The 14,066-nt window shown below is 45.1% G+C and overlaps 1 protein-coding gene across 4 annotated transcripts in view; it reads right to left on the reverse strand.

The window, feature by feature from the left end:
* The window catches only part of LOC133381202 (zinc finger protein 250-like), a 38,532-nt gene that overhangs the window by 22,909 nt on the left and 1,557 nt on the right, over positions 1-14,066 (reverse strand). For all 4 annotated transcript variants that reach the window (XM_061619923.1, XM_061619922.1, XM_061619920.1 and 1 more), the window contains exons 2-3: positions 9,018-9,944; positions 3,037-3,160 (exon numbers count right to left, since the gene is read on the reverse strand). In XM_061619923.1, the coding sequence (XP_061475907.1) occupies positions 3,037-3,160; positions 9,018-9,704 (811 nt within the window). In that variant the 5' untranslated portion in view covers positions 9,705-9,944. The remainder of the gene's footprint in view (positions 1-3,036; positions 3,161-9,017; positions 9,945-14,066) is intronic.

Raw genomic sequence — 14,066 nt, forward strand, 5'->3', positions numbered from 1 at the left:
ACTGTCAATTTTTATTTGGATTGTTGCAAAATTAAGATATTCTGGGGAATGATCCAAAAGAATATAGAATATATGACCAGTTACAACCCACCATATGATCCTGTGATTATATGATTTTTCAATAAAAGGTCCAGAGTTTTGCAAGAAGACATGGAAATGATTATCCTTTTGCTAACCACTGCTGAAACAGTCATTAGTTACAAAATGAAAGCGAAAAGATATCCCTTTTTTAGGGGAAGGGATGTTGAGGATCCGGTGCTCAATATACTTGCTAAAATTAAAAATTAGTATCAGGATTAGAGAACAAAGTCTAAGGAATAAGCAATGGTCAATTTTCTGTAATGTTTTGGAACAGTAAAAAGTGCAACCATATGAATGCTTGGGAACATCATGTATGGATAAATTACGTAACAGAATTGAAGATTCCAGGAAGAGAAGGGAAAGATTCTTGGAAGACACATCTTGAGATTGTGGGTTGTATCCAAATCAGTTCTACTCAGAGTAGATCCACTGAAATGAATCGGCCTAAGTTAGGAACGTAGAAAGCTGCCTTACACAGTCAGAGCATTGGTTCATCTGGCAGTGGCTCACCAGGGTTTCAGGCACGATACTCTCCAAGCCCTACCGGGAGAAGACGGGAATTAAACCTGGGACCTTCTGCATGCAAGGCAGATGCTCTACCACTGAGCTATGGCACTTCCCTTTAGTCATGTTGACTCTAAGGTTGGATTATTGCAGTGCTTTTTATGTAGGGCTTCCCTTGTACTTGATCCAGAAGCTGCAGTTAGGGCAGAATGCTGCAGCACATTTGCTGATAGGACTGAAACCCTGTCAACATAGAGCACCTCTGCTCAGAGATCTGCACTGGTCGACGATTTGCTACCAGGCCAAGTTCAAGGTGTTACTATTGGTATATAAAGTCTAACAGTTTCGGACCAGTTTATTTCTGGGATCAGCTTACCCCATATGTGCTCACCCGACCGCTTCAGTCTGCAGAACCAGCACTGACACAGTCGCAGGTGCCACACAATACTCATACTACACTTGTAAGAAATAGATCTCTTAGTGTGGCGGCTCCCACACTGTGGAACTCCCTTGCCTATTGACAACAAGCAAGTGCCTTTGCTGCCCTCTTTTCGGTGCCTACTTAAAACATTTTTGCTTAGGCAAGCCTATCCACGCATATAGAAATTGCACGTTTTAATCTGTTTTTAGTTTATATTGCTGATTTTAATTATTTTCGAATGTTATAAATGTTTTGACACTCTTTTTTGATCATTTTAATGGGTTTTTTTGTAAACTGTTTTGAACTTTTACTACAGTCAAGCAATATATAAATGTTGTTAAATAAATGATAAATAAATGTCCAATCATTTCCACAGGTCTACTCTAAGTATGACTCATGTTGGATACAACCCTACAAGGGATTTTTTTTAAAATACAAAAATAAATAAGCTCTAATTTAAATAAGCTCTAATTCAGATATTTTAAGGAATATTAAATTAATATTATTACATTAATTTCTGTATATTTGAATAATTATGAGTTCTTCACTTTCTTGAAAAGTTTTTAAATTTTTAAATTTTGTGTATTTGTATTATTATTTATTAAATGTATGTGTAGCCTAAGCAAAAAAATTGCCTCGAGGCAGCTTACAATCAGAAGAAAACATACAATACAATAAATACACATTTTAAAAAATGTGTTAAGTTAAGCATTATAAACACAGACAAAATCATAAAACTAGCACTGGCAAGAAATCCGAATAAAACAATGAATCCCTATTCAAAAGGGTTGTATTCACCGTAGTGCTAAGGAGATGGCTCCATCAGCGCCATCATTTCTGCTAGCCCAAAAGAACAATCGCCCCTCTCTTCTTCCCACATACTATTCTGGGGGTTCTCCTGACCCTCTGGAGCAGATTGGGGAAGCATGCAGGGGAGGAGAGGGGGGGAAGTCCCTTTGCGCTAGTGGGAATCCTTGGGCTGGCTTCTGCTAGCACAACGATTTACTTGAATACAGCCCTAAGATATTAAGCTCTAACACTGAAAACTGTTACTACTCTGAGTAGTGCTAAAAGCCTGGGTAGGAAGACTTTGCCTGATGCCAAAATGAATTTACAGAGCAATCCTATATATGGCACATGCAACGCCAACCCAAACCATGGCCACAAGCAAGAGTGGGGTTTCTCACAGCAAAAAAATTGCGGCTGCTTATTTCCTCCTCTGGCCCTGCTGCTGCCACGCTACCCAGAGCTAAGTTTGCTTAGTGTTACGCCCAAACCCGGGCACACTGTTTGTCTTGCTCCAGACAAACCATAAGCTGTAAACTAAGAACAAACCTTAGCTACAGCATGTGGATTGTCTGGAGTGAGACAAACCACGAGCCGAGGTTCAGATACAAACCATTGCTTAGCTCTGGGTAGTGGGCAGGACTGGAGGAGTAGGAGTGAAGCAGCCTTGAGTTTTGCTGCTTGCTCGTTCACACTTAGCGCTACATGCAAACCTGTCTACTCAGAAGTAAGTTCAGTAGGTTTAACTCTTGGGTATTTGGATATAGTATGGCTGCCCAAGACGTTTTAGGAAGATCTTTGTGGTTAATATTACTTATTTAATCTTTGTATGTTTGTAGTGGATATAGTGTCAGACTGGGACCTGGCAGACCAGGGTTCAAATCCCCACTTGGTCATGAAGCTCACCGGGTGACCTTGGGCCAGTCACTCTATCTCAGCCGAACCTACCACACAGGGTTGTCGTGAAGATAACAAGGGAGGGGGAGAACCATGTTTGTATGCCACCTTGAGGAAAGGTGGGATAAAAATGTAATAATAATAATATCTGAAAGCGGTATCACAGTCATCACATGCCATCAACAAAAAAAACAATGAAAAACAATGCTGTATGCAAAGGCCTAATGCCTATTTTGAATGGAATGGACCTCCTGAAAAAAGGAGATCTTCCCCAAGATTTCTGCACATTGGGTCATCCAAATACTACCATAAAGGTTAAAGTCAAAGAACACAAAATAAATTCTTACCCAACACATTGATGCCACCAGTCTGATTCTGCTTGGTGTCTTGGTATGCCTCTCCCTGTGCAGCATCCAAAGTTCCCTTCTCTGTGCCCAGGGAAGCCACACTCTCCTCCTCCTGCAATGGCCCCTGAAACAGTGAGGATGATCCCACTTTGATCATATTGAAAAGACTGAATGTCATTGACATGGGCACAAGATTCAGTTTGCCTCTTTTAATCCTACTCCCTTGTGGGCGGTGGTGGCTTGTACCCATCTTCCTCCTTGCTGGGTTCTACAAGGGACATCACTGCCCCTAAGGAGGAAGAGGAAGATGACAGTCAGGGCTACTCCCTGGACTAGTTGTAAGCAAGAAGGCAGGCAGGCGGAGATTGGCTAAGGGGAAACGGAGGTTGGTGGGGCAATGCTCCACTTGCCCAAATAGATCAGTCTCTGCTGCTGGGTATAATTCATGAAGCTGTTTATGTTTTAGAGCTCACTGATTCTTAGGAGGAGTTTCTGAGTACAAGTTATGTATCAGAGGGTACCAAATTTTTGTTTTCTGTCCTGTCTTCTGAGTCTTAAAGAGCAACATAGCAGGCAGCTTTCCCTCTATCACTGCATCTCCCTCCTCAGAAAAGCTTCACCTTTGGACTTCCCTACTCCCAACACCCACAGTTGCCCTGCCAGAAAGAATAAGTGGCGAACTTAGAACTCACCTGGCAGGGTGTCTGTAAAGCTAAGTGAAAGAGATTCTACAAGAGATTAAATACACTGAAAAGCTGTAGAAAATAAACTGTATCAGATTGTTTTTGGTGGGGGAAGCCGTGTCAAAAAGCAATAATTATGACTGTTTTCAACGTCATTGTCATTGATCTTGGATAGAGAAGGGAATCATACTTTATCAGCCGGTGCCTTCTGTTTTAACTTTTAAACACCTGCTGACAAGGTGTTTAAAAGTTAGAACTTTTAAACTTTCTGTTCCACCAGGGTTATACAGGCAAGATGTTGTCTTTTTGTAATAGTTTATTTTTAAACATTTGATCGCTCGATTCTGCCACCTTTAGCTGTTGGAGCTAATCTACCTTGCTTCCATTCAGCTCCAGGCCAAGCCACGCCCCCCCCATCTTTTTGCAATAGTTGACCTTTGTTTTTATTGTATTTTTAATGTTTTTATTGTACAGTTGTTGTAAACCGCTCTGATGTTTTCAATGAAATAGCCGTTTACAAATATATGTATAAATAAATAAATAAATAAAACCTGTTTGGTACAGTATCTTTCTGCCATAATGTGTTCGGCATGTATAATACTAGCAATTCCAATAAAACACACACACGCAAACACTTAACACAAAACATTTAACAGTGAACTTGGGTGGTTCCATAAAATTGGAATGCGACAGGGCCACCCCAAAATAAGGTAGTGGTTTCTGCATACTTGGGGGGCAGGCAGAGGTTTAAAGCATTTGTTTAAATGCTTTATACAAACTGACAAATGCATACAGACAGCATTCCTGGCCGATGGCTGCTCAGCCGCTGCTTAAACAGTGAAGAAGAACCCACTAACTCCTGAGTAACAAAAAAACCCCCACACAAATGTAATCCTGGCAAAGATCTGTACTCGGTGAATTCCAGGACCTACAGAATATTGAGGGCCAGCTTATTCATTTTTAAATCTAAGTACCACAGATTACTAACAACCACAGATGGACTTATGTAATGTGCTGTACATGGGGCTGCCCCTGAAGATGGTCCAGAGGCTGTAGAGAGTGCAGAATGGTGCTGCTAAGCTGGTAAATGGGGCAGCCCGATGGGACACTGGCCCTAAAAGTGCTGTGTTAGTACCAGCATATAAAGCCCTAGATGGCTTGGGACTAGGGTTGCCAGGTCTCCGGTTTTTGGCCGGAGTTTCAGGGAAAAAGGGGCCGTCTCCAGCCTCCGGCAAGACTTTGCTTAAACTGGATGATCTCCGGCTTTTCATTGGCCACCTTCCCGCCCTTTGTCATTGAGGCAGGGAGAGCTGGTGCCGCCGGGGCCGGGCTCTGTCTTCCCAGGCAGCAGCCTGTCTTGGACAGGGGCGGGCGGGGAGCGGCAACGAGGGGCTGGCCCTGGGCGCGCGAGGCGGGCGCTGCTTAAAAGGCCAGTCAGGCGAGCGCGGTGCTGTCATTCTCCCTCCTGCTGTGGGCGCCGCTGGGCGGGAGTGGCCGCGATGGAGCTCGGCAGTGGCGGCGGCGGCCGCAGCGTCTCTGGCTGAGGAGCGCATCACGGCCGCTGCCGCCCAGCGGCGCCCACAGCACGAGGGGTGAAGCGGCCGGGCGTCCTCGGAGCTAAGAAGGAGCTGGCCCTGTCCGGCGTCCACTGCTGCTGTGGGTAGCAGGCTGGAGAGAGAGAGAGGAAGAGAGAGAGGCTGGAGAAAGAGAGAGATGCTGGAGAAAGAGAGATAAAGAGAGAGGCTGGAGAAAGAGAGAGATGCTGGAGAGAGAGAAAGAGAGAGATGCTGGAGAAAGAGAGAGTTGCTGGAGAGAGAGAAAGAGAGAGGCTGGAGAAAGAGAGAGATGCTGGAGAGAAAGAGAGAGATGCTGGAGAAAGAGAGAGATGCTGGAGAAAGAGAGCGATGCTGGAGAGAGAGAGAGAGAGAGAGAAAGAGAGCGATGCTGGAGAAAGAGAGCGATGCTGGAGAAAGAGAGCGATGCTGGAGAAAGAGAGTGATGCTGAGAGAGAGAGAGAAAGAGAGAGATGCTGGAGAGAGAGAGAGAGAGAAAGAGAGCGATGCTGGAGAAAGAGAGAGATGCTGAGAGAGAGAGAGAGATGCTGGAGAGAGAGAGAGAGAGAGCGATGCTGGAGAAAGAGAGAGATGCTGGAGAAAGAGAAAGATGCTGAGAGAGAGAGAGAAAGAGAGAGATGCTGGAGAGAGAGAGAGAGAGAGAGAAAGAGAGTGATGCTGGAGAAAGAGAGAGAAAGAGAGAGAGAAAAAGAGAGAGATGCTGGAGAGAGAAGAGAGAGAGAGAGAGAGAGAGAGAGAGAGAGAGAGAGAGAGAGAGAGAGAGAGAGAGAGAGAGAGAAAGAGAGCGATGCTGGAGAAAGAGAGAGATGCTGGAGAGAGAGAAAGAGAGAGAGGCTGGAGAGAGAAAGAGAGAGTTTGGCCCTAATCCTCAGTTTCTTACTATTTCCTCTGGATAATTGCACTGCTGGAAACGGACAGAATCATCATGTAATTGTCTTTTCTTGACAGGATGTGGGAGTGAGATTGAAATGACAACAAATAGGAATGTGTGCCATTGTTCCATTTTTCTGCACATTTCCCATCTCCCCAAAGCAGCCTTCCCCAACCTGGTGCCTTCCAGATATCTTTGGGCATACAGCTGCCACCAGCTAACATCTGGAGGGCACCAAGCTGGGGAAGTCTGCCCTAAATTGTCAGCTGCTTCAGGTCTATCAGATCTAAGCATATGGTCACCCTGTTGTGGGAAAGTTCCCATTAAACTGACTCGTGTTGTCTCATTAAGTCTCTAATGTGGCAATTTAAGCGAACAGACCTGATCTTGTTCTGGGTTTTGGACTTCCAGCAGGGGCTTAGACTAGGACTAAAAGGCCCCTTCTAGCTCTGTGATTCTATGCTACATGTAAGTGTGTGTGTGTGTGTGTGTGTGTGTGTTACACACAAACGCACAGGCACACACACAAGCATACTTTTTTTCTTTGATCAATTTTGCTTAGAAAAAAAGTGTCTTGTTCTTGTCAGTTGACTTCCTTTTTTATTCTTTGTATGTACTTAAACAAGCTGGTCTGTTTTGAAAGAAAAGCTTGGTGGTGTTTGTGAGAGCCCACGAAAGAGCAATTTCAGGTAACTGCCACAGCCAAATGGTTAAGAATTGGCCTTATGACATAATGTGTACTGGCTGGTCTCTACAGAATTCCAAACACCATTTCAGACTTAAGGCTGCCATCTATTATCCCAAAGGCAGCCAAAGTAGCATCCTCCAGATATTGTACTAAAACTCCCATGAGCCCTATCCTGCTTGGTCAGCAATCACAATAAAGTCCAAAAACTTGACTGCATCTGTTTAATTATATGCATGGAAATGGAAATGGACTGCCTTCAAGTCGATTCCGACTTATGGCTACCCTATGAATAGGGATTTCATGGTAAGCGGTATTCAGAGGCGGTTTACCATCTAAGGCTAGTACTCCCCACCTGGCTAGGGCCTGCTCAGCTTGCCACAGCTGCACAAGCCAGTCCCTTCCTTGTCCGCAACTGCCAGCTGGGGGAAACGGCTCCTTGCGACTATGCACCTTGCCCACAGGTGGCAGGGCACATAATCCCTGAGCCACTCACTGTGGGGGTGATCTTTAGCTGGCCCTTGACATCCAGGAGACACGAGTGGGGATTTGAACTCATAGACTCTGGACTCCCAGCCAGGCTCTCCTCCCCACTGTGCTATACCATCTGTTGCATGAGCATACAGTTAACATACAACTGACTTCATAGCACCATGCAGATAACAACTGGCTCACTCTGCATTAGCATAGCTGCTGCAAGCACTCTTAGTTCATTTTTACAAGATAGTTCAACATGCTATCTTGTTCATTAAAAAAATGCATTCATTCCTGACTTTACCTCTTACCACTTCTCCAGGCTGTAAAAAATAAAATAAAACACCTTCCACTTTCCTTTTTTGTATCTTTAATTCAGTTGTTGTTGTTAATGTGCCTTCAAGTCAATTTCAACTTATGGTGACCCTATGAATCAGCGACCCCAATAGCATCTGTCATAAACCACCCTGTTCAGATCTTGCAAGTTCAGGTCTCTGGCTTCCTTTATGGAATCAATCCATCTCTTGTTTGGTCTTCCTCTTTTTCTACTCCCTTCTGTTTTCCCCAGTATTATTGTCTTTTCTAATGAATCATGTCTTCTCATTATGTGTCCAAAGTATATGTGTCCAAAGTCAGAGGAAGGCAATGGTAAACCACCTCTGAATACCTCTTACCATGAAAACCCTATTCATAGGGTCACCAAAAGTTGGGATCGACTTGAAGGCATTCCATTTCCATTTTCCATCCATACTCCCTAAGATGGTGAGAAGGAATGACCTTGTCACTTCAGCTGGACCTCTTTTAGGTAAGATTTCTATTTTAATTTCCAATCAGAATTTTTTTTTTTAATGGTATGCTGCACGCAAGCGTGGTTGATACAATGTATCATGCTTCATGACGTCACTAGGGCCCGCCCCGTGACGTCACTAGGGCCCGCCCCGTGACGTCACTAGGGCCCGCCCCGTGACGTCACTAGGGCCCGCCCCGTGACGTCACTAGGGCCCGTCCCGTGACGTCACTAGGGCCCGCCCCCATTTTCTCAGGTTTTTGGATGGTTCCGACCTGGCAACCCTACTTGGGACCCAAGTATCTAAAAGAGCACCTTCCCCAGCATCAAACATGCTGGACCCTATGATCATCAGGCGAGGCCTTGTTGGTGGCTGTGATGTCAGGAGGGAGTCTGACAGTGGCACCACCGAGTGCTGCCTAGTTGGCACTGACCCATGACTGGGCCATTTCAGTGATGGGTCCCCATTGGAATGCCCTCCCCAGTGGGGTGCATCTGTCTCCATCACTAGCAACTTTCAGGAGGAATTTGAAAACATTCCTGTTTACCCAGGCGTTGGATGACTGAAGGGAACTGTTCCTGGCAACTTGAACATCACTGATAAAAGAATGTTTTTAAGCTGTGGTTTAGAACATTTTAACTGTGTTTTACAGTATCTTCAACTGTGTTTTAGAATGTTTTTAACAATTTTTAGTATGTTTTTCTTTTTCTTGTTAATTTTTTTATATGTCTGCCACCCTGGGCTCCTTTGGGAGGAAGGGCGGGATATAATAATAATAATAATAATAATAATAATAATAATAATAGTAGTAGTAGTAGTAGTAGTAGTAGTAGTAGTAGTTCCAACAGCCAGTCTATAGTTTCCATCCTCTTAAACGACTCGGGGAATTAAACATTAACTCCTCACCTGCCACTCCCCAGTCTTGGCCTCCTGCTGGCTCCTCAGGAACTCCTCCGCCAGGGCCACCGCCTGGGAACACGTCTCTGGCCCGCCTGCTCGGATCCAGCCCTGCAGTTCCGGCGGGAGGCTGGCCAGGAACTGCTCCAGGATCAGCAGCTCCAGGATCTGCTCCTTGCTGCGCCTCTCCGGCTTCAGCCACTGGTGGCAAAGCTCCTGCAGCTGGCTGTAGACCCTTCGGGGGTCCTCCACCTCCTCGCAGCAGAATTGCCTGAAGCGCTGGCGCTGAGCCTCCATCTTCAGGGCATCCCCTCGCAAGATGGCCGCCTTCACCTTCCCATAGTCCTCCTGATCTCCGGCTTCCAGGCTCCTGAAGGCCTCTTCCGCTTCCCCGCTTAGGGCTGGCAGGAGCAGGGCAGCCCACTCTCCTCTAGGCCACCAGCAGGCTTTGGCCACTTGCTCGAAGGAGGCCAGGAAGGCCTTGGCGTCTTCCCAGGGGGCAGACTCAGGCATCCCTGGGTATTCCCATGTCGAGTGAGGAGACTGCAGGGTCTTCAGGAAAGCCTGCCACTGGGCTTCCCAGCGCTGTTGCAGTGCTCCCCATTCTCGTCGCTCAGTCATACATTCCGGCTGAACTGCATTTGTGGGTTTTGCTGCTCCTTCTGGTCTTGGCCCTGTAGACTTTTGGGCCGCCATTGTTTTCCCTCTCAAATCCACACTCGATTCTGGAAGTAGAGAGCATAGATATATAGGCCTTTGCTCTCAACCCCCGAAAAAGAAGAAATGACTGTTATGGCTTCTTTTTTGGTCTTCTAGCACTCCAATGAGATACCTCAGGGGGGACCAGATTTACTCAGTGACAAAAGAGCTCTAATGGTCAAGGGCCCCAGCGTTCCAAGGTCATTCTCTGAGGGTGCTCCTAAGTTGAGCTTCTTCCTGAATGAAAAAGACAACACATACAACATGAGGACACCAGGGGAAAAAACTAAAAAGGAAATATGAGCAACATCTGGAGGGCCAAAGTGTCCCCACTCTTGGGGGACAGGAACCCCAACAATGCATTCTCTTCCACTCCCATAGATAAAGTGGAATATCAACCCCCACAACAATCACCAGCACATAACTCCTGTGCTAAAAAGCTTGCACTGGCTGCCCACACGCTACTGGGCCAGCTTCAAGGTTCTTGTATTTATTTTCAAGGCCATTAAGAACATGGATCCAGGATACTTTGGCCCTATCCTCATTATACATTTAAAGCACTATTACACAACTTTAGCAGCCATGGCATCACCCAAAGAATCCTGGGAACTATAGTTGTTAAGGGTGCTGAGGGTTGTTAGGAGAGATCCTGATTTCCCTCTCAGAGCTACATTTCTCAAGAGTTCCCAGGGCAGAGATTGATTGTTAAATCACCCTGGGAATTGTTGTCCGTGAGGGGACCCCCCCCCCAATTCACTCTCAGCACCCTTAACAAGCTACTGTTCCCAGGATTCTGGGGTGGAAGCCATGACTGTTTAAGGTGGTGTAATAGTGCTCTAAATGTATAGTGTAGACGGGCCTCAGTATGACTAACACTGGATACAAACCTGTAACTCCACATCCACCTGCAGTTTTGAAAGTGAGTCACACAAATACCAAAAAAGGTGTGTGGTGACACTGGTGAATCTGCTCTGGGAAGTGCTGTGCAAATAGATGATCACCAGTTAAAATACTGTGTTGAAAATAAATAAACCTTGAGAGCCAGTGTGGCACAGTAGTTACAGTGCTGGACTACGACCTGGGAGACTAGGGTTCAAATCCCCACACAGCCATGAAGCTCACTGGGTGACCTTGGGCCAGTCACTGCCTCTCAGCCTCAGAGGGAGGCAATGGTAAACCCCCTCTGAATACCGCTTACCATGAAAACCCTGTTCATAGGGTCGCCATAAGTCAGAATCGACTTGAAGGCAGTCCGTTTCCATTTTTGGCCTTTCTAGTAAAAAGGAACAGGGCTCTTTCCATTGTATAACTTGAAACAGATACTGAGGAATATTTTTCTGAGAGGATCTTTTCTCTCTTCCCTTCCTTAGATGTTAGCCCTCCTTCCCCCCCACCATGTTTTTACAATTTCTCCATTATTCCCTATGACTTACTGCCTTCCCTATCTTTCTAAGGCTATGTTTTCACCTCAGTCCAAGAAACTTTGACTCTTTTAGTCTGTCATTCCCTTTTCTCCCACAAACTCTTTGGTGTTGAACAGCCAACTGCCCTTCTCAAGGCCAACTGCCACTTTCAACTGTCACCCAACTGCCATTTCCTCCACCACCTCACTTGCTTTCATCACTGAAAGGGTTTGGTATGCTTTTGTGTTGTGGTCTTAGTGGGACAACTTTGCTCACACGCAGCCTTTACCACAAGAGAGGGGGGGTTAGGTCACATCCACACCACACATTTAAAGCACACAGCTTCCACCGAAGAATCCTGACAACTATAGCTTATCCCTCCCTAGTGATTGGGGGAAGGGAATTTTTTGGGGGGGAATTTGATTCAGTTTGCATTTAAAGTTGAAATCTATCACTTCTGCACTTTCTGAAAGTTTATGAGAACTGAAAGACAGCCGTTCTTTTAAATTTGCCCAGATTTGGTGATGCAGTTCTCCAACCAAACTATATTTTCAAAAACGCACATATTAGGAGAAAGGGTGCATAAAAAACGAACACAGACTTATGGTGACCCTATGAATCAGTGACCTCCAACAGCATCTGTTATAAACCACCCTGTTCACATCTTGTAAGTTCAGGTCTGGGCCTTCCTTTATGGAGTCAATTCATCTCTGGTTGGCTGGCCTTCCTCTCTTCTCCCTTTCGTTTTCCCCAGCGTTATTGTCTTTTCTGGTGAATCATGTCTTCTCATTAAATGTCCAAAGTATGATAACCTGTTTCATCATTTTAGCTTCTAATGATAGTTCTGGTTTAAATTGTTCTAACACCCAATTATTTCTCTTTTTCACGGTCCTTGGTATCTGTGAAGTTCTCCTCCAACACCACATTTCAAATGAGTTATTTTTTCTTTTATCCACTTTTTTCACTGTCCAACTTTCACATCCATACATAGAGATTTGGAAAACCATGGTCTGAATGATCCTGACTTTGGTGTTCAGTGATACATCTTTGCATTTGAGGACCTTTTCTAGTTCTCTCACAGCTGCCCTCCCCAGTCCTAGCCTTCTTCTAAATTCTTGACTACTGTCTCTATTTTGGTTAATGACTGTGCCGAGGTATTGATAATCCTTGACAAGTTCAATGTCCTCGTTGTCAACTTTAGAGTTACATAAATCTGTTGTCGTTACTTTAGTCTTCTTGACATTCAGCTGTAGTCCTGCTTTTGTACTTTCCTCTTTAATTTTCATCAGCATTCATTTCAAATCATTACTGGTTTCTGCTAGTAGTATTTCATCTGCATATGTTAAATTATTGCTCCCTCCAATTTTCCTCCATCTTGGTCCAATCCTGCTTTCCTTATGATATGTTGTGCATATAGATTAAACAAACAGGGTGATAAAATACATCCCTGTCTCACACCCTTTCCGATGGGGACCAATTGGTTTCTCCATATTCTGTCCTTACAGTGCCCTCTTGTCCAGAGTACAGGTTGCACATCAGGACAATCAGATGCGGTGGCACCCCCATTTCTTTTAAAGCATTCCACAGTATTTCATGATCTACACAATCAAAGGCTTTGCTGTAATCTATAAAGCACAGAGTGATTTTCTTTTGAAATTCCTTGGTCCGTTCCATTATCCAACATATGTTTGCGATATGATCTCTGGTACCTCTTCCTTTTCTAAATCCAGCTTGGACATCTGGCGTTTCTTGCTCCATGTATGGTAAGACTTTTTTATTCGTGTTTAAAAAATGTGTTTATTAGGAGGAAAATGCTGAAGAATTTTCATGAGGGTTTTTTACCAAAAATATCCACATTTCTGCAGCAGTTTGCGATAACTGAATTTAAGACTGGAATAATCAGCAAGTGAGAGAACCAAGATTGACAGATCCTTCCATCCCTACCTATGCTTTAAGATGGATTCCTGCATTGAGCAGGGGGTTGGAGTTGATAGCCTTACAGGCCCCTTCCAACTCCACTATTCTATGAGACTGCCTCTCACAGAGCTACCATTCACAGCACCCTTAACAAACTACAGTTCCCAAGATTCTTTGCGGAAGCCATATACTTTAAATGTATAACCTTAATCTCTCTTTATATTTGGTGCAAGTTTTGGCTACCTCAGAAGGACAGGCGAGCTAACACAGCCTGCTTCCTCAGCTTGGCTGGGCCCAACTGCCCAGAGGAGCTGACAAACCAAATTGTTAAGGTAGCTCAGTGGTGGCAGAACATCTGCTTTGCATGCAGAAGGTCCCAGGTTCAATCCCCAGCATCCCCAGGTAGGGCTCGGAGAACGTCCCCTGCTTGAAACCATGGAGAGCCACTGCCAGTCAGCGTAGACAATATTGAGCTAGACAGACCCATGGTCTGACTCGGTATAAGGAAGCTTCCAGTAATTCCTAAATTCCCATTGTTGTGGGGTGCGGATGGGAGAGTGGCAGGGGTGCGGATGGGAGAGTGGCAAGGATGACAAGAATGGATGAAACACAGGAAATACATGGACACCGACTTGGGCTGCCTTTTGGCTGGGAAGTGAAGATATTATGGGGTCACCCAAAGCCTTGATGGAAGAAGTGGCGAGGCTTTCACAGACTCGTAGAGTTGGAAGGGGCCTCTAAGGCCATCGAGTCCAAACCCCTACTCAGTGCAGACGGCTGTCCAGCTTTCTCTGAAATTCCTCCAGTGTTGGAGAGCCCACTGTGATGTCCCTATACTAATGTATATATGGTAAGTGTTGTTGTTTTAGAAGATACATGGTAAGTGGAGTGAAAGAGGGGGAGTGAATGGGCAGTAGAATGCGAGATGATTGGCTGAGTGTTTAAAATGGCTGAATGTATAAAAGGAAGAGTGAGAGTGGAATGGGGGGGGGAGAAGAGAAAGAGTGGATTGCTTGGTGGGGTTTGAGAGAGTTGTTTG

Source organism: Rhineura floridana, chromosome 3, assembly GCF_030035675.1.
Source record: "Rhineura floridana isolate rRhiFlo1 chromosome 3, rRhiFlo1.hap2, whole genome shotgun sequence".
Taxonomy (NCBI): Eukaryota; Metazoa; Chordata; class Lepidosauria; order Squamata; family Rhineuridae; genus Rhineura; species Rhineura floridana.